Raw genomic sequence first — 18,931 nt, 5'->3', positions numbered from 1 at the left:
TCTCTCTCTCTCTCTCTCTCTCTCTCTCTCTCTCTCTCTCTCTATCTATCTATCTATCTATCTATTTATCTATCTATCTCTTTCTCGGAGCACGCTTTTTGCTACATTACCTATGGGAGAATAACAAAGTTTACAAATAAATATTTTGAGCGAGAAACTTTAAAATGTAAATTAATTAAAGTTCGATAACACTCAACTGTCTTTGAGATGCGATTATTACTCTAATTGCGTGGCCTAAAGTTGACTTTTACCAAACTCTAATTAAGTTAATCAATGATTAACTCTAACAAAGTTGTCAATTTCTAACTATATAATTCATAAGCTAATAATAACCGAACAAATTAATAATTTTGTTCACAACGTAGAGCAGTTAATACTTGTGTATGTGTGCGTGTAATTTTGGTAACAATTTTAAATATAGATTATAAAGAAAGACAAAACAACTGAAATGTTATAACTAGTGGTTCAGTTATAAATACAGCACGGCAATTACTAAAATCTCGCCGAAAAAATCTGTTAATAGTAGCGATTATTGACATTATTGATGTATTTTGCGAACACAGATAGCGTCGTTGCACGCAAAGTGCATGGACATTATTTGTATTTTAATTCCGTCGTCACAGACATTTGAACTTTCTATAACATATAATGAATTTGTCGATTAAAGATTTTACAGTGAAATTTCACTGATCAAAATCAGTGAGAAATAAGATAAAAAAAGTATTTTCACTAAAAATTAGTGCATATTAGTCCTTTTACTGATTCAATCAGAAACATTTTTACTGATTCATTTTAAAAGAGTGAGAAATAATACAGTAATGAACATATAAAATAAATTACGATTCGATACCATCTTTATTATCTTTCTCTCTCTCTCTCTCTCTCTCTCTCTCTCTCTCTCTCTCTCTCTCTCTCTCGGAGCACACTTTTTGTTACTTTACCTGTGAGAGAATAACAGTCTACAAATAAATATTATATAAAATTGTGATATCGGAGTTATTTATAAAGCTGCCATATCGGATTTTATAACTTTGGATTTTTGTTTTAACTAAATTTACACTTTTAGTAAGAAAACAGAAATAACAAGGGCTGCTAAATACCCCATAAATATTGAAATGACGTTTTACATAGCTTGTTTTTCATTATGTCGGGATTTTTCTAAAAATTATATTGTCACGTATTGATTTATCGTTTTCGACGGATGTGCACATTCGTTAAAAAACATGACACGCGTTGAACACGGCTATCGAAAGCTTCAAGAATGTGTACGAAACACATTCCTTACTGACATATAAAAGTGAGTTGCGAAACAATGCCGCACACAATACTTGCTCGTATTTCCGATAAGTGCTATCGTATCTCCGATAATTGAGATATACCGGATAATTGAGATTTATCTCTTGTTTACAAGTAAACCTTATAAAAACGTGCATCGTAAATCAATTGTCATGAACTTTTGTACGCCCAATCGCGAATGCCAATAAAATATTATTTAGGGACTCGTTAGAAATAGCGTCGTTTTCATTATGATTGTAAACTGTCCGTCCTTGTTTTTTTTTTCGATTTGTTTACCGGAAAAAAAGTGTAATATACATCGGAATTATATCCTGAATTGAAGCGAAATAATTTAACAGAAAAGCCCTCGACTGCCGTGTGAGGCTTTAAAAATACGAGAGTTAGAACTCCGACAGGAAATTTCGCGATTGGCCGTGCGTTATTGACATGTCTCGCTGAACGACGTTTTATGTGAAGCTGAACGCCGTGAAAACCACGCGGTTTGCCCAAAGATCGATGCGCTGCTGCAATTCAGCGTGTGTGTCCGTGAAATATTTCGCTCCTGCCCAGAAGAAGGACGTCTTGTAAATTATAACTGAGCGCAGTGCGCATAAACGAGCATAATGAAATTGCCAACATGTATGTTCCTTGAAATACAAACCAAGGCGATATTCACCAATGTCTCTTTCACATCTGATGAAATCTCGATTTCATTTTATCTTGTTTATAAGTGAACCTTATTGTTTACGTCAATTTGTTCCGTTTATAAATTTTTTCTTACTGCAAGATGTAAATACGAAGCTATGAAGAAGAAATGAAAAGTTCACAAGGACGTCTAAGGACGCTCCAAGGCGCTTCCAAAAAAAAGAGGACTTGTTCTTGGAAAGTAGGACATCCGCGATCGTTTTAATTCTCTCTCATTTTTATTCATACGTATTAATATGTGACTCAAGGTATCTCGAAATAACCCCGGACAATTTTCATTGAGACAGATATTTCGTCGCATTCGGGAGGCGTTCGTGAAATCTGAAAAATATTTTTAGACAAGCAACGAGTAATAGATATTTACGTACATTAGGAAGTTATCGATGATAATAACTTCTCTTGTCTAGTTCAAACAAAAAGTTATTTATATAGTTGTTGTAATAAATTCTGTTGTAAATTATTCTTGCACGTTGTAATGTACCATTTAAACTATTTTGTAACCAAGTGGTCCTGTGGCGCAACGGATAACGCGTCTGACTACGGATCAGAAGATTCCAGGTTCGAATCCTGGCAGGATCGATGAGATTTTTTACTTTTACATTTTTGTAACTGATTGCGATCTTAACAAATCAGGATTTACTATTTTAGAAAATTGCGCTACACAACCGAGTAATATACGCGATCCTTGATTGAAATTTTCATCGATTCGGTGTATCGCGAAGGACAGATATCATAAATATCAACGCTGAGGAAAGTCTAATGTCTCGAATTCCCAGACGCAATATGCTTATTAGTAATCATGATTTGCGATCACTTCGACGAGATCCGCTCAGATCGCAAAAAACGACTCGCGAATCTTAGATGCAACGACGCGACGATGTATGCGAAGAGAAGAGATTGCATTCGCAATTATTAACCCTGACGATAACAAGCTCATTTTACGTATCGGACATATTAAGAAATTTACTCAAAATTTGTTAAATTACTTATCGCAAGTTATAATTTTTTTTTTACTTAACGTTTTCATGCATAATTTTGAGCGAGTTCTTTGAAGTAAATTAGAACGAACTTTAGTAAAGTGCGTTCGAAAGGCGCTTGGTGTTACTGTCAGGGTTAACGACGATTCCACCTCGAGGACAATCGTGGTGCATTGGAACGCGTATCTAAATCGAGCGCAAGCAGGAACTAAATTTTTCGTAACGGATCCTCCGGGGAATGTCCAGAAATAGTCTGCGTTCTTGGCGTGCCAACTTGACGCGTGTGTCCACTGCTTTTTTTTTTTTTTGCCTCACGCTCCAAAGTGCATCTCCCGTGTTCTCAACGGAGAAACGATGGAACATTCGAGGTGTATTTTGAGATGAATTCTTTCGCTCATCTTGAGACTTCCGCATTTTCTACCATGATATATCTCGAATGAGACCACACTGTTCGTTTCATAAAGCTACGGATTCGCGTCTTGATAGGATATCCGAGGAGAATTTATTTAATATTTCACGTAACATCGCTCGTGCATGGAACTATAACGTTCGCGCGGCGAATAATTATTCGCTCAGCTGTTTCCCCGCCTCGCTTCGCGGTCTCCCTCGGACTTCCGTCGAGGGTAACGAATTTCCGCACAGGAAGTCCCTATTCCCTTCGCTCGTTGTGCCGCGTGTACGACTGGAACGAATTCGAGGCCCGTTCACTTTCGTGATATTCACTCGTTCTCGCGCGAAGGTTGACCGTGTCGTTCGGTCGAGGAACCCATTGTCGCTTCCACGGCATGGATTGCTATCGAGGAAACGTAGTTAAGTGAAAGGAGCCTCTTCCCCGTTTCCCTCGCATCATCTCGAGTTTGCGCGGGCGTGAAACTGCCGATGCTACGTGCAAATCTCTTCCTACAATGTAGAGAACGGCGGTAAAATGAATTTAACATTTTACCGCTGTTCAGGCTGTGTATCCACGTGTGTCTGAAACATCGTACCGTTGATATTTACGGTATCTGTCGTCGCGAGACTGACTGAAATGAGTCTGCCAATTCGTCCACGCCGAAAAAAAGAAATAATCTCATTCTTAGCGGTGCTGAATCCTCTTATTGCGGTACTTTGTTATATCCTCAAGAGGATTTTTCTAAAATCAAAAGAAAAATATTCTAACAGTTAAGAAATGAAAGAGAACTCTAGTTAACTTAGTTACAAGGTACTGTATTTTCCATAATCCCATATTCTAAGCGAAAACTTTTACCGAAAGAACATTTCTCTCCTAATGAAGAAGAATAATATTGTGCTTGAAATATTTTTCTCTTAAAAGAATCCTCTTCTGAGTCATGTATACGAGGAATATTAGGAAAGGAATTCCATTAACACGAAAATTATGTTTAGTTCGGATGAGTTTTAATGCACACACACACACACAGATGCCTCATCGGACTTTCATATGACACAGCCGACCATCTAATTCTCGGATGTTTTATTTTCTCGTTTAAAGTCTGATGATTTTATCTGTCTCGGGATAAATGCGGTTTCTTTATCGCGGCTTTATCAGATGGATGCGTTTAGAAAAAATTCTTCGTAATTTCTTTTAGTTATCTCGGCTTTTATTCCACACAGTGGCGCAATGGAGAGTGATGCGTGCTACTAGCACGCTGAGAAACAATCAACGGTTCTCTCCTTCTTTCCCCCTTCCTCTTGTAATAGCGCCTTTACTTTTCATATCGTTTCGAAATATCAGTGCGCGAGAAGGTTTTACCTAAGCCGCGTAACTCGTTATTGTACCCGTTGCGCATTATCCCAGTAGACTCATGTACGTAAAGTTTACAGCAACTTTGAGTATATTACATCACAAAATTCAGCAACGCTGAGTCCCTTATGACCGATCAGATTGTACTCATACTTATCACATAGAATGGCGAAATAGAAATACGAAAGAAATCATGATAGCTTGCCTCAAACAATATGTCATGTTAAATGTAAAATCTGAGTATAACTTTTAGTAAATTCATCGATAAACAAAAGAACTTGCGTTATTGTATGATGTAAATTTAATGATTAATTCAATATATCAGTATATTTATTTCGAAAATATAATTAAAAGAAATGTAAAGTTTTCACTATCTAATAATTATATAAGTATATCTGGATAGGGTATGAGAGACGTGTCGGGGATTCGGCGACGAAAGCAGATGTGCGTGTATAATATACGTCGCGTTGATGATTGAAAGATATCCATCACCGGGTTTCGTGCCGCATGACCTATCGGGACGCAACTGGTAATCCTATTAAACGGGTAGGACATTACGACCAAGCCGATTTAAAGTTGAGTCACATTTATCTGCACGCTTTCGTGAAATTTTCCGTAAGCTCTGTTGCGATTTTCGTCGCGTCTAGATCGCGGTATAGATCCTTGAGATACCTTTTAACCGCCGTGGTCGTTTCTGAGAGGGATTGACTGTAATTGAATAGTTTGAACAACAGCTGTCTTTCTCGTCTGGACGTTCTGGATTACACTTGATCCGGCGGATACATGGATAGATATCTCAAGTGGATACATATAGGTGGGAGACGTGATGACGTGACTGTAGCGAAAAACCGCAATTTTTCCCCTGATAGGCGCGACTTGGCCCGTATCTATGTCGCGGAGGTCGTGCTAATTGCGACAGAGTGGGACTTCGCGGTAGCATGCCGTTTAAATGAACCTTCGCACCTGTGACCTCATGCGACCGCGCGCTCTGTCGCTTATGCTGATTCTCAAACACGAACGACTTTTGTATCCTTCGTCTACTAGAATCGACTTTTAACACGCCATATCCAAAAAAAGATACACTGAGGAAAGACACGAGTTTGGTATTCCCAACTATAATCGCATAATAATAGAAATAATTATTATAAATTGTGGTAAAAAAAATCATTTTTTAAAATTAAACCCTACTGTAATGTTAATGATAGTAATTTTATGTGCATGTTACCATTTTTCGTATTAAAACAACCAAAAGATATGCTTGAAGTCAAAAGTAACTATAATTAGATCAACCATCTCTTTTCTCTCAGTGTATGATCTCATCCTTAGTGGGGAATTGTCTTATAAATTACCACCTCAAAAGGCTTCTTCCAAAACCAAGAGAAAAATATCCTTAATGTTAGATGAACTTTACCTTTTATTTACCATGCAACTCTTGTTCTTAATGATAGTGCATTACTTCGCTGAAGAAAGCAAAAAAGGAAGGAGAAGAAGCGAATTCGAACGCGACGATGAAGCGATCTTGATTGAAATCGCTGCAGACTGGTGCGGAAATTTTCGGTTCACTTGCGAAGAATTGTCGGATTAAGCTGATTAAAACGTGCCGAGTTAAAACGGAGCAGGCGATGAGTAACGTCGTGCCGTACGCCTTCACCTAATTTGACTACTGCCATCGATTACACCGGCGGCGTGTCCCTTTTACATGTTTATAATTAGATCGTATCGCGTCGCGACGCGCTTATAACAAACGGCTACGAAAGCGAATCTGAACTTTCGCTAGTTTTGCAACAACGCATGCGTGACTAGTAGCGAGCTACGTACGAGCTTTCGCTCTACCGCGAAAAAAATAGTATATGCATTGCAACTTATTACCCGCGTGAAGCTAGAGATTCGCGAGCGGCAAGTTGCATATCCGACTTTAGTTTCTCTCCGCATAATGAAATATTTCTTGGAGCGCGTGCTCTCGCCTTGTCGAGGTAATGGCGAGAGTAATAAGCCGCTGTGTCGGCTAATATCACTTAAACGTCGGTTAAGTAACGATAACAGTCGTCCTTTATTGCGTATATGTATTGCGAGTGTATCGTTGTTGCTCCGCAAATTAGCAGAATATCCCATAAAATATTTTTGCGAATTGGCCGCCGTATTCGCGTCCGGATTTCGCATGATAAAACTCTAATTCAGACGATGTTTTTATTATGAATATCGTGTAATGAATTGTTCTTCGTGCTTGGCAAGTAGCGACGAGATAGTTGCATATTTTGCCGTTATCTCATGCATTATCGTCCGTCAAGTATCCATCTGTTTCTGTTACGACACGTAAATCATACGAGAGACAAGTCGCAATCGAAAAGTTGCTTTGCAATAATTTAATCAAGTTCAAGAGGACACCAGAGCGAATAAATAATTTTAAAAATGTCGATAACGTTTGTAGAAGCATTCGGCACGATATATATATAGGTAAATGTTTATGCTGCTTCGTTTTCCTACGTTTGGCGGAAAGCATAACCACATGTATATGCGGAGAAATTTCTGTAAAAACTCTTTATATATTCTTAAACTTCTAAATTCAGCTTTACAGGCACAGCAATGTTCTTTGAAATTTTCCTGAACGGAGCAAACACACGTTCGGTGTGTACGCGCTGCAGAACTTTTGTATCAAGCCAATATTTATACCAATTGGCAACTCCAGGTGTTAATTTTGAAATTTTGTATCATCTTCGTCACATACCGTACAATGCTCCACTTTATTTTTGCACGTTCTTTCATTGTGTAAAAGCATTTGTAATTCCGCGCAGCAAATACGACTTTGTAGAAAAAAAGTCAGTATTAGTAAAGTTTTTAAGTATGGCAATCTCTTGACGACGTGTCGAACGAGAGGGCGAACAGAATTCTTATAATATTACTTCGACGTGGTACGATCGCGGATCGAGGCAATATCGTATCTTGGACACTTTAATTAAAATCAGCAACGACGAAGAGAGATGATGCGATCATCAATGTAAATTAAACAGCGAACGAAATAAAGTCAAAGAGAGCTGTTAATGTACATTAACAAAGAGTCTCTATGCCGAAGCAACATAATCGATATGGAAGTGTGTCAAAGGGAATCGCGCGTTATAGTACTTCGCCAACCCGTTTCGCACTCCGTGCCAATAAAGCGCGTGTAATTAACTGTGCAATATTCTCAAAAATATAGCGAGAGCGTGACTGTCTGATATCATGAACCAATTCGAATAATCGATTAGATTAGATTAAATAGGAAATTGTGCGCGATCAATTGTGAATCGCGATTCATCGAACTGCGACGATGCGGACAGAACTTGGCCGCGTGAGCGCGAAAAATTAATTGGTAAATTAATTAGCGATAAAATTTGAGAAAAATCATAGCCACTGGATGACTAACGTAGGTTTCTGTGTCCCACTTTCGCGAGGAATCGATAGAGGAATATAATTACCGTCGAATGTGTGAACTCGCTCGAACTTTCGATCGTCGAAGAGGTTTTCATCTTCACTTTCTTCCTTTCGCGAGCAATGTCAGCTTAATCTGCCGGAGATATCCCCCGCAAGTAATCAGCATCTAGTTTGACAGATTGCGACGATGTGCGCGTTTAATTTCCACTTCTTTCGCTCAAGTCGTCGATTTAATTCAATTTTATACACACGTCGGTCGATATCATTGTTATAGTTGCAGTCATCTCAGACTGAGAGAAAAAATGATCGATCTAGATAAAATTATAGTTTAATTAAGGCCAGTTAGAGTAAAAAATCGGCCATTTTCAACACGCAAAGATGTCCAAAGTTTTCGCGACGTTTTGCAGAAGTGATACCAATCGCTGTCAAAGTGAAAGCGTCAATCACGACGATGTATAACGACGAAAGGAAGCGCGGGTGGTGAGGTAAAAACTATTCTCTCTTTGGCGAGGAGAAAAATACGAGGAGCAACGCTGCCTGCGGGAGGTACGTGTGAACGTACGTGTGGAAAACAATGGCTTCTGAGAATACGTTTCGCGGCAGGTGAAATTGTTACGAGGAACAGGTCAGGCCGCCTGAAAATCTGTCACGTGCAGCGAAAACTCCTCGCGTCGCGAGGGAGATTTCCATCGTCGTGATGATACATCGCGATTGTATCAGGCCGATAAGGACAGATGATAAGCGAGTTTCACGTGACGCGTAATAACATATTAGAAGCCCGACGGCTCAATCTCCGCCAAATTTCGGTTGGCCGCAGGGATGTGATCACGGGAATTAACGGATATTACTTGGAAGTTTGACGCGAGCCCTTTAAAGATTTCAACGCATCGTTTAACGCGCGGCGACGTTTATGCGACGTGTCTTTTATTTATCGCGCCACTAAGTAGACTTTACATCGCGCCAGATTCTCGCCCGCTCGTGGCCGAGATTCTCACGTGTGATACACTTTTACGTAAGATTAATTGGGCAGAAAGGCGATCTCGTTGTTCCACAATCGGGACCGTGTTCCGAAATACGGTGAAACTACTCCGGAGGAAATTAGATTGCGATCGGAGTGTGTGAAAGTTTATATCGTGAATATAATATCGGAAACGCGATCGGTGCAATGTGCAGCTGTCGCCGCCTAAATTTGTCCAGGCACTGACGTGTCTTTAAACGCGTGATTTCATTCTTTCTGCTTGGCTGCATATCGCCACGCGATTACTTTCGGCTTGACTGAATTCTAATTTGATATCGTCGCTTCTTTATTTTCTTTTTTTTTTTTTTTAAGTAATAGACTTGTGAAACGACAATTTAAACAGATTAGACTTGTGGCGAGGGGAACACACGTCTTCAAGCTCTTACACATGGAGAGGATTTTCTAATGAAAATTACTATAGAATTCTCTAGCTGAGCAATAGATCGACATTCTACGGTAACTTATTATCCTTTCATTTTTCATAGGTGCTATTTATCTTTTAGGAATTAAAATGTGCTGTTAAAATATTTGCTATGTTCCTAACAAAAAATTTATATTTTTTAACAAGATAGGCGGTCTATTCCTGCACTACTAGAAACGTAGCTAAACTGAAAAGAATTTATATGAAAAAATATGAAAAATGTAACATTCTCTTCGTGTAATTATCTGCAGACTTAAACTAACTACCGATCACATTTTCTCGAGATTTTTTTCTATTTGCGTACAATATATTAAGAAATAAGGATAAGAATTGTATGAAAGAGATGCTAAATCTTTCACGTACAGAATATATCGTAGATGTCAGTCGTTCATCTTTCATACAATAACACTTAGTGGGATCGAATGACGATTCTCGATCTAGCATAAATCTCGAATAACGAAACCTGAAAGATGATTAGTCATTTTTTATATTCACCGTGAATATACATCGTGGAATCTGCCACGCGTCATGTAAAGTAGTGCGCCTGTTCTTTATCGCTTTGGCATGCCGACGGAAAAATGTAGCGATAAAACATTTCGCGCAGCTGCGGTTAAGCAGTGGATGTGATAATCGCCGTCCCATAAAAAAAAACGTAAAAAGACAGAATTTCGTCGCGAATTGTCACGGATCGTTTGAAGTGAGCTTTGCAAAAGCGAATTGTGGTAAGAAGGACGTTGTCGCATCGGTTGCTGAAATGAACTCTTTCGCAAATGGAGACCAGGATTACCTTATTAACATCGGTGGAAAAACGGAGGTGAAGAGCCGAGTAATCAGTTCACGGCCATTAGTTTCGCAGACCGCGCTAATGCGTAGACCGCTCGATAATTCACGTTCACCGGGTATTCGCTCGACAGCAAATCGCAATTCACTTTGGAGCCCTCGTTAGTCCCACTCCTTTTCTGCATGAGCCTCGATCGGTGTTACTCCCCTCGAGTGGAAACGCGCAACATTAAAGATATTCACGAACTAACGACAAATGGAAGGCGAAAAGGCGTAATTAACGTGACACTCTGATATAACTCGAGTGTCCTCATGTTAAACATCCGAGTTGGCAACTAACCTTCGCTTAGGCTATACATGGAAAGTGAATCAAGTGCGAAGAAACAAGTTTCCACTCGATACTGGTTTTTTATCGCGGTCGCGTCGGTGATCGTAGCGAGATCGAAAAGCAATCGCGCATTTTTCCTCTACGACGTGCTCCAATGATCGTCACGCACGTTGCTTTCTTCCGGATGTATCGCGTCTGTATTGCATTGGAAAATCGAAAGGGACAAAGCGACGGAACTTGTGCACTCGGAGAAAAAGATATAGAGTGGCAATTGCACTGAGACAAAAATGCTTGAAAATTTATTTGTAGAATGTATAGATTATATATCTGAGAAATAAAATTTACTTCTGCGAGGTAAAATTTATTTCTGTGAAATAAACTTTTACTCCACACAATAAGTTTGCAAATATTTTTTTTCTCAGTGTATATAGGTGACAACTGTACCAGTTTTGTAAAATTAATGCATATTAATAGAGATTATATTTTGTAGTTGCTAAAGTTGATTGATTGCGTATAGAGCTAGAAACTATAGTATAGTTCTCGTAACCATACAGTTTCAGTTGCAATAACTACAAAAATTATTGAAACTGTCTATCAAACTGTCAAAGTATACGTATTGATTCTACATACAAAACTCGCATAGTTATCACCTATACAGTTGCCATGTCCTTTTTCTGTGTACACGCAACAAGTCTCATTACCTTCCGTTCGAGTTTTCGACGTTGGAAATACAATGTCACACACGTCGCTAACTGCGACACACTAGGTGTGTCACAGTCAAGGTTTACACAAATTGTTGCAGATGGATGGGAGAATGGGTTAATTACATACCTCGATTGACACGGCTACGTGACTCGATCACGCAATACAACGGCATGATATCATTGTCAATAAATTGCAACGTGCTTCTTTTGACAACACGCCGAATAAACAAGATGAATCCGACTGAAACTTTATCCCATAGTACTGATTATACCGATGTCAGAGTCAATTATCTGATTTATATTGGAAGACGTTATCAGGTCCTAATTATTAATAATCCTTTTTCATAAAAAAAAAATATGATGCACATATAAATATTTAGTTGTGCAACATAGTTGCATTATCCTAGTTATCTTTGTGTGATGGTTGATATGGCTTAGTTATTTTGGTACATCAACTGCAGCATTGTAATTAATTTGTTTGTGGCAATCAGAGATCAGCTGGAATAACCACGAATACATTCTGCACTGAGGAAAAACATTCTTAAAAATTTATTTGTGAAATAAAAGCTTATTAAAAAAAAATAAAAACTTTATATCTCATAAATAAAGTTTTAAATAGATTTTCTCAGTGTGATTGGAACAACTAGATGTCATCACTAATGCAATGTCAATAACTCGGTAATTGGTGGCAGCAACCACATAATTAGTTGTTCCATATTTTACTATTGAATCTAGTTGGCGCAACGAGATTTACATGTCGGTCAAATATATTGTTTTTTTCCGTACTATTATTGATATTATTGATAATGTCCATTGCCACGCTACGTTACGTGACTTATCAGAACTCGATAACTGGCCTTACACAAATCAGATAACTAATTGGATCAGTCTGATCAGGACTGTGGGATAAATTTCCAGTAGGGGAGACCTTCGTAGGGTAGTGGATGATTTGTGATTTTCCGATGCAGCTACGTGCAGGATATAGAAGACGTGAAACTCTCGCGGAAACTTTAACGTGTATTAAACGCGATATTGCATTCACAAAAGTTTGTGCGCGTGATGGTTGGCGTGAAGTTAGTTGTTGATTTGATTGAAGTTGATTCGTTACGATGGTTGTTGAACTTCGACTCGTATATGTTGCCGCGCACGGACCGCAAAACGGCCAATTTTTTCGCAAGCTTTCACAAGGAACATGTAAAGCGGCACGCAATAACAGCAAATTCATTAAATCAATTATCTCTTTGGTCTGAAAACTAAGTAGAACGAAACGTAACGCATATATAGGAAGCGAGCGTTTTCCACTTCGGATTCGGTGTATCCGCGTGAGTTTGTGTGCTGATTTTCGCAACTACTGTTTCGCGCGACGCGCACGGTCGAGCTTCCGCTTGATAATCAAACGTTCTCGGCTCCGCGAGTGTTTAATCTTGGATTTTTACGACTCACAGCTCGCAATTCGCGGACTCTCTCTCGATCTCCTCGAAACAATTTCACCCGTGCGTGTAATTATACGTGTTTGAAGGCTGACGCGAGATGTATGTCTCATTTCCCATGTCGGAGATTTACGCGCGATCAATTTGTCGTTAACAGGGACGGCTAACAACGGGATGCGCGCTCGTAATTAGCTACATTTCGCGTCCTTTCGGTCTAAAAGCGAAGTAGGGCGAGGCTCAACACGCGGAAACGAAGAAGTTATATAATGCACGATACACGCAGTGCGTTTTTCTTCCTCTCTCCCTCCCTCCCTCTCTCTCTCTCTCTCCCTCATCCTGCACTTCATGTACTACGGAACAAATCGTGTATAATTTTGCACTTTACGGTGTGAGAGCGAGGTCGGCAGTCGTACTTGCGAAGCACGCTTCGCGCACACTACGATCTAATTGTTTTGTACGAAGGGATAGAGAGATCGTATCGGCGCGTTAACGTAGCCCAGCATTATTTATTCGTTATCGTTTTAAGCTCGAAGCGGAATGAAAAGCTATAAACAGGCTAAGCTGGATCCGCATTTAATCTGTGCAAATTCGCAGAGGTGTAACCGGACGTGTTTTATTTGCGGAAATCAACGGTTTTGCTATCGTCGGGCCCGTAGTGTAAACCGTAATTTTGTTGGACAATAACGCGCGAGCAGTACCGTTCACATCTTGAACAATTTCAACGCGAACATTCAGCTGACGCGCATGTAACGCATTGTCCCTATCCTTGCTATACGCGCGCATTTTACTACGAAATTATTGTAATTATTTGAATGTGTTTTTTATATCGTATCATAGATATTGTCAAACTTACTATTTCTACAATATTATAGAAATTGTCAAACTTTTACTATTTCTACAATAATTTGTATTACAATTTCAGGATAGTCTAAATTTACAAAAAAAAAAATGCCAAAAGAAATATAATTTTAACGTGATTTTTATAACAACATTTCTTCCATGTGTGTGCGCACAAATTATAATCCGGGTATGCCGACATTAATTAGAAAATTTTATTTTGATAATTGAAAATCTTCCATCTTTCCTCGTTTGCGGCCTCTTTGACGTCACTTATCGAAAACATCCGTCGAAAGTGTCGCAACGTTTTTAGTTCGGGCGTCTACGGGCGTGCGTTTCCAGTCCGTGAGGCAAGTCACACCAATTCGGCGAAGAGTGCGTTGTCAAGCGAGTAGGATCTTCCGTTGACCGGGAAAGATCCGGTCGTGTCTCTTTATTAAGTCTGAATTTTACGAGTGAGAGAATTACGACGTCCCTCGGCGGCCGCTGTCCGTTTCCTTCCTTCAGCTTACCACCGAGCCGGATCCGTGCAAAGGTGTGACTGGTTACAACCGGGGGAGCATGACCAGCTTGGCTAACTGTACACTGAGTATGTCTCACACGCTCCTTAATTCTACGATCGCAGCACTTTGTCCCAGGCGGCCCGTTTATACTGTCTTCGAACGGGTAGGATGCTGTCTCACTCCTGCAACCGAGATTTTTAAGCCCATAATCCCAGAGGTTATCTCTGTGCCTTCCAGGAATGGAATGCGTGCCTTCGTTCGTTATTATAAAGAAGAAACACGTTGTTATAAAGATAAAAGCGATCCTCGTGAGATCTCTAGTTGATCTCGTGCGGGTTGTGTGTCGATGTAATATTTTCCTTTATATACGGTTATATATGCTATTGTCTCATACAAATCACATGTTTCCTTCTGGCACAAGCGAAAAATAGCGACAATCGATCCTTGAGTAACGTCATAGAATACTGTTCACGTCATGTCGCGAATCGCAACTGGTTGCAGTCATCAATATCAGAATGTCTGGACAGAGGAAAAGAAATTCTATGAGGAAAAGATTTAATTAGCGGTAAAGGGGAAAAGAGTTACTTACGGTACTTCAGGTATTCGGTGATTGCTTCTGCGAACAAAGTTTCTTCGGTCCGTAAGATAAAAGTATCAATTATCTGAACATTAATAATACTGATATCTAACTTTGGATATTCATTTTGTGTGGTCTTTAAATATTTAAACTTTTAACGTACATAGAATATACAGAATGCCTGACAATTAATGACATACCCGTTGTGCGTACAGATAGAATCACATTAAACTGAACATAAAATGTCCCTATCATTTCGCAAACAACCGCGTAAAATTTTGAGTTATTAATTAAAAAAAATTGATGAATGATCGGTACGATAGATGAGCTGTGATGGCCGTTGTATGTTTGTACGTTACACTAAAAAAAAAAAAGATTTCGTTATCGACGTGAAAATTTGGTACACCGGACTATAATTTAGTTAAAATGGGATCGATCAAATGTTGAGTAATCACAGTCAAGAAGGCCAAAACAATAAGAATATCCAGAGCTGAAGTACCAGTGTTGTTAGTGTCCAGTCACTGGTACTTTTGTCTTATTCCTTGCCTAAGTTAACAGTACACGCTCCGTTCAGATATTCTTATGCCGATGGTTACAGTCAACAGAGCATGACCGTCGCACTGTATTCTGCTATTCAACGTATCGCATCTTTCCGCTACATTTTGCGCGTGCACAAAACCCACGGTGCTGACGCATGAGTAGACGATTACTCTTGACTTATCAGTTCCATAAATTAACTTCCTACCTTTCCCGAAATAAAATTAATCTACGCCTATTTGTAGCTTTGAGCGATATATCTTACGATACCTTTAATCGGGAATTTGTTCATTTTATCTGTCTTGTTTTTGCACACCGCTTTTTGCAAGCAATCGTACACGCACATGTTTCTGCGCTCGAGTTCATCAAGACGACCGGCAGGCACGCCGCCGGCTCTCTTTGAACCGCGGATGCTGGCCGTGTAAGTACTTAAGATTGCGTACGAGCACCTGCATTGAATGCACTCGGCCCACTTATATCGGTTCGTCCTTCAATGTTGCATTGAATACCGATGCGCGCTGGAAAATTCGTCGGTTTCAGTATCAAGGACGCTTTACGACTCTTTTCATCCGGTTACCTCACAATCGCTTACCTGGAATCACGAGTTGTCGGTATCTCGCTTTTAAGATTCCTCTGGCCACAATGACTCACGATTTCGCGATTAAGCAAGTCGACCGGTTGCAGATTACTCACCTTACCGGTTTTCAATATACCCTCCTTCCACTGACGAGATGACCGACGTCGTTGGGACCTACATTTGTCCTAACTTTGTCGTAACTTTGGTACATTTGTCCTAACTTTGTCGTAAATGGCGCGTCTAATGTATCTGAATTAATCGCGAAACGAGTGCGATTAATTGTCTTCGCATTAGTCGTTGGTACATAGACGTACTCATATTTGCAGATACACCCAGATGACGCAATGACGCTACATTGGTGGATGCATTGGTTCTGGGTTACCGCGCAATTTCTCGGTGAGTCATCACGTCAAACCTCTCGTCGGACGTTTGAACATTTAACACGGTAAACCCGTTTCACACATAAACACAAGTCATTATTAATGCCAATAATAATTTTTTATTAGACACACATTGCGTCTCTAAAGTCAATGAAGAGAGCCAAGTAAAGAGTTGTCAGATATCTTTTCTTTCAACATCTTACATAGTTTAGACGTACAATCGGAAAAACTCGCGAGAGTAAGCTTTCGATGTACATAAGGTGTGAAAGTGCCTGCACATTAACAATATTGGTATCTAATTCTGGATATTTTTATTGTCTTAGCCTTTAAATATTTAAACTTTCAGAAAATATATATGTATTCTACTTTGAAAATTTAAATACATATATCAAAAAAATAAAACAATAAGAATGTTCAGAGTTAGATACCAGTGTTATTAGTGTTTTTGGATGTTATCTTTACCTTGATTTATTTTTATTTAATAACCATGCATTATTTTTTCACATAGTGATTCTCGGGAGTCCCTTGCCGTCTACCACATCGGACCCCATCAACCAACCGTCCCCGAGAGCGACGTCCTCGTCGATCGAGACCGAAGATAATTATCATACCTCAAAGTTGGCCAGATCGAGCTTTCGCGTCGCCAAAGCCATCGGTCTTTATCCGCAAACAAATACGGCGGTCGTGTCAGACAGACAACCCATCACCACCGTCACCCCGGCATCACCGTTGGAACGGGGAAGTACCGTCGAGGCGAGCATCCGCGAGACCGTCGAGTTGAGCTTTCGCGGAAATACCTCCAACGTCGAGCTCGCCGGCACAACTGTGTCGCAACGCGCCGCCGAGAACATCGAGAGGTTCAGGAATTCGACCACGAAGAAGGACAGTAAATTTACGCGAAACCTAACGACGAATAAGTCGGGCAGATCAAAATACGATCAAGAAGGAGGGAGAAACCAGTCGAACAGTAACGTCAGCAGGAACGTCAGCTTCGAGGAAGTCGAGGATCTCACGGTACTACCTCTTCAAGAAGAAATGTCGAAGGCAGACCTGATGCTGAACAGGACGAGATCTGCTTTCATAACGTCCTTGTCTGCGGCCGGCGCGGCTGGTAACGCCGCGATCAGGACGTTCAATCGGTCCGAGGACGACGTCGAGATCGACGAGGAGGTGGCGCAGACACAGCATTTCGCTACAGCGGCGTCTATTCTCGAAGGTGAAGCTCAAGAAATGCATTGTAACGAATACATGAGAACAATGTCACGTGCAATAATGATTGCAATGTCATCCTGATGACGCAGATTAACGTTGTATTTCAATTAACGTCGACTTTCACGATATTATCATCTCGGCCTCCTTTCTTTGTGCCTGCTAATTCGCTCTAGTTTCTAGTTGTACATCTAATTTAACGCATTATTTAGTAAACGATGGACACTACGAATGAGCGCGCGTTAAACGATGGACGCCACGAATGAGCGCGTGTAATTTTAAATTCTTCAAACACCAATGACACATATTTGAATGAAATGTGCAGTCGGCGTGAGCGAATCCACTCGTTCGAGCAGAGCGAGGAACACTTTCATCACGAAGCACTTCCAAAGAGATCAAGTGCAAGGGAACAATCAGCCTTCCGATTACGTTGCTGGCGATAACAACACCAAACAAGACTCGACGAGATCCGCCGCGGATATAGCCGCTATTACAGGCAGTTGTTTAGCGACTGTGGCCCTGCTCAGTACAATGGGTAGTCTTGGATTCATTATGTACAGGTAATGAACTCACATAATGCGTCTTTAATTACTCCTGCATTCGCTAGTGTACACACTCTAACTAATCCTCTTCTTTTGTTCCAGGCGCAAGTACTTGAATCCTCCGCAAACGTTGAACAGTGATAAATGCAGCAATCCCGATAGCTCCGGTTACATCGACGATTCCACCATTCGCGTTAGTATTATCTGTTTATTTATTTACATAGACACGATTCAGCCCATAACTTTTCGAACGGGATCTCTGATGAACTCAACGCACCAGGATTCTTCATCTTGATAATTGGCCTAGATAATAGTAGAAAAAAGACCATTTCATTGAAGTAGTTATAAAGATAACGGGATGAAGTTGAAAATAAGATATTATCTCTGTTTACGCAGGATAACTCCGAGGAAATGTACAGTTTGGATAACGACTCGTTCCTAAATTCGCTAGAGGCGATGACAATACAGAATTATTGGACAGATAGTGTGAAGCATACGAAGCTATGACAAAAAAGGATAACTCATCCCGGAAAGAGGATCGAATCGTTCAACATTTCCGACGGTGAAGCGCACGAGCAAATCTCTCTGCTTGAGCAATAGTACTTATACACGTCCGAGACGGTGGTCGTACTCTTGCTGTGGTGAATCGTGCGAGGTGTCTCTTCGTCGCGTATTCCGGTCAACGACAACAACAACACGGTAGGTGCGTCGCACGGAAATCGCAGTCCTAATGGGCTGCGTTTCGAGTGGCTCGTTTTACGACGCAACGTAAGAAATTACTGATCAAAACTGCGGGATGATGCGTACATGTTGTTTCCTGAACGTTGATTTACGTCACTTCCATCGTCTCTATATTTTTCTACCACGCATGCCGTTGGCAAAATCGCGCTTAGGCAGGAAGTGGCGCAATTATCCTTTGAATATTTCCATTACTGGTATAGTGCAATAAATAAAAAGTCGATGTACTTTATTATTAAATTAA

General features: G+C 40.2%; 2 protein-coding genes, 1 long non-coding RNA gene and 1 other non-coding gene across 4 annotated transcripts in view; 2 read left to right on the top strand and 2 right to left on the bottom strand.

Annotated features, from left to right (window-relative positions):
* LOC116847734 (short-chain dehydrogenase/reductase family 16C member 6-like) overlaps positions 1-10,358 on the bottom strand; it is a 25,656-nt gene extending 15,298 nt beyond the window's left edge. The window contains exon 1 of the mRNA XM_032823045.1: positions 10,333-10,358. Within this exon, the coding sequence (XP_032678936.1) occupies positions 10,333-10,343 (11 nt within the window). The 5' untranslated portion in view covers positions 10,344-10,358. The remainder of the gene's footprint in view (positions 1-10,332) is intronic.
* Positions 1-18,931, top strand: part of LOC116847733 — a 19,918-nt gene extending 987 nt beyond the window's left edge. The window contains exons 2-6 of the mRNA XM_032823044.1: positions 16,145-16,214; positions 16,707-17,414; positions 17,733-17,967; positions 18,052-18,142; positions 18,346-18,931. Of these exons, the coding sequence (XP_032678935.1) occupies positions 16,163-16,214; positions 16,707-17,414; positions 17,733-17,967; positions 18,052-18,142; positions 18,346-18,456 (1,197 nt within the window). The 5' untranslated portion in view covers positions 16,145-16,162 and the 3' untranslated portion in view covers positions 18,457-18,931. The remainder of the gene's footprint in view (positions 1-16,144; positions 16,215-16,706; positions 17,415-17,732; positions 17,968-18,051; positions 18,143-18,345) is intronic.
* On the top strand, positions 2,487-2,559 carry Trnar-acg. The gene has a single exon. It is a non-coding gene; the product is annotated as a tRNA-Arg (tRNA).
* On the bottom strand, positions 13,724-16,712 carry LOC116847738. Its single transcript, XR_004378819.1, has 3 exons — positions 15,834-16,712; positions 14,717-15,759; positions 13,724-14,646 (listed from the first exon to the last, which is right to left on the bottom strand). It is a non-coding gene; the product is annotated as an uncharacterized LOC116847738 (long non-coding RNA).

Source organism: Odontomachus brunneus, unplaced genomic scaffold (assembly GCF_010583005.1).
Source record: "Odontomachus brunneus isolate Ranch 3 - 2012 unplaced genomic scaffold, Obru_v1 Obru_scaffold_082, whole genome shotgun sequence".
Taxonomy (NCBI): Eukaryota; Metazoa; Arthropoda; class Insecta; order Hymenoptera; family Formicidae; genus Odontomachus; species Odontomachus brunneus.
This window is presented reverse-complemented; position numbering and strand designations above follow the sequence as displayed.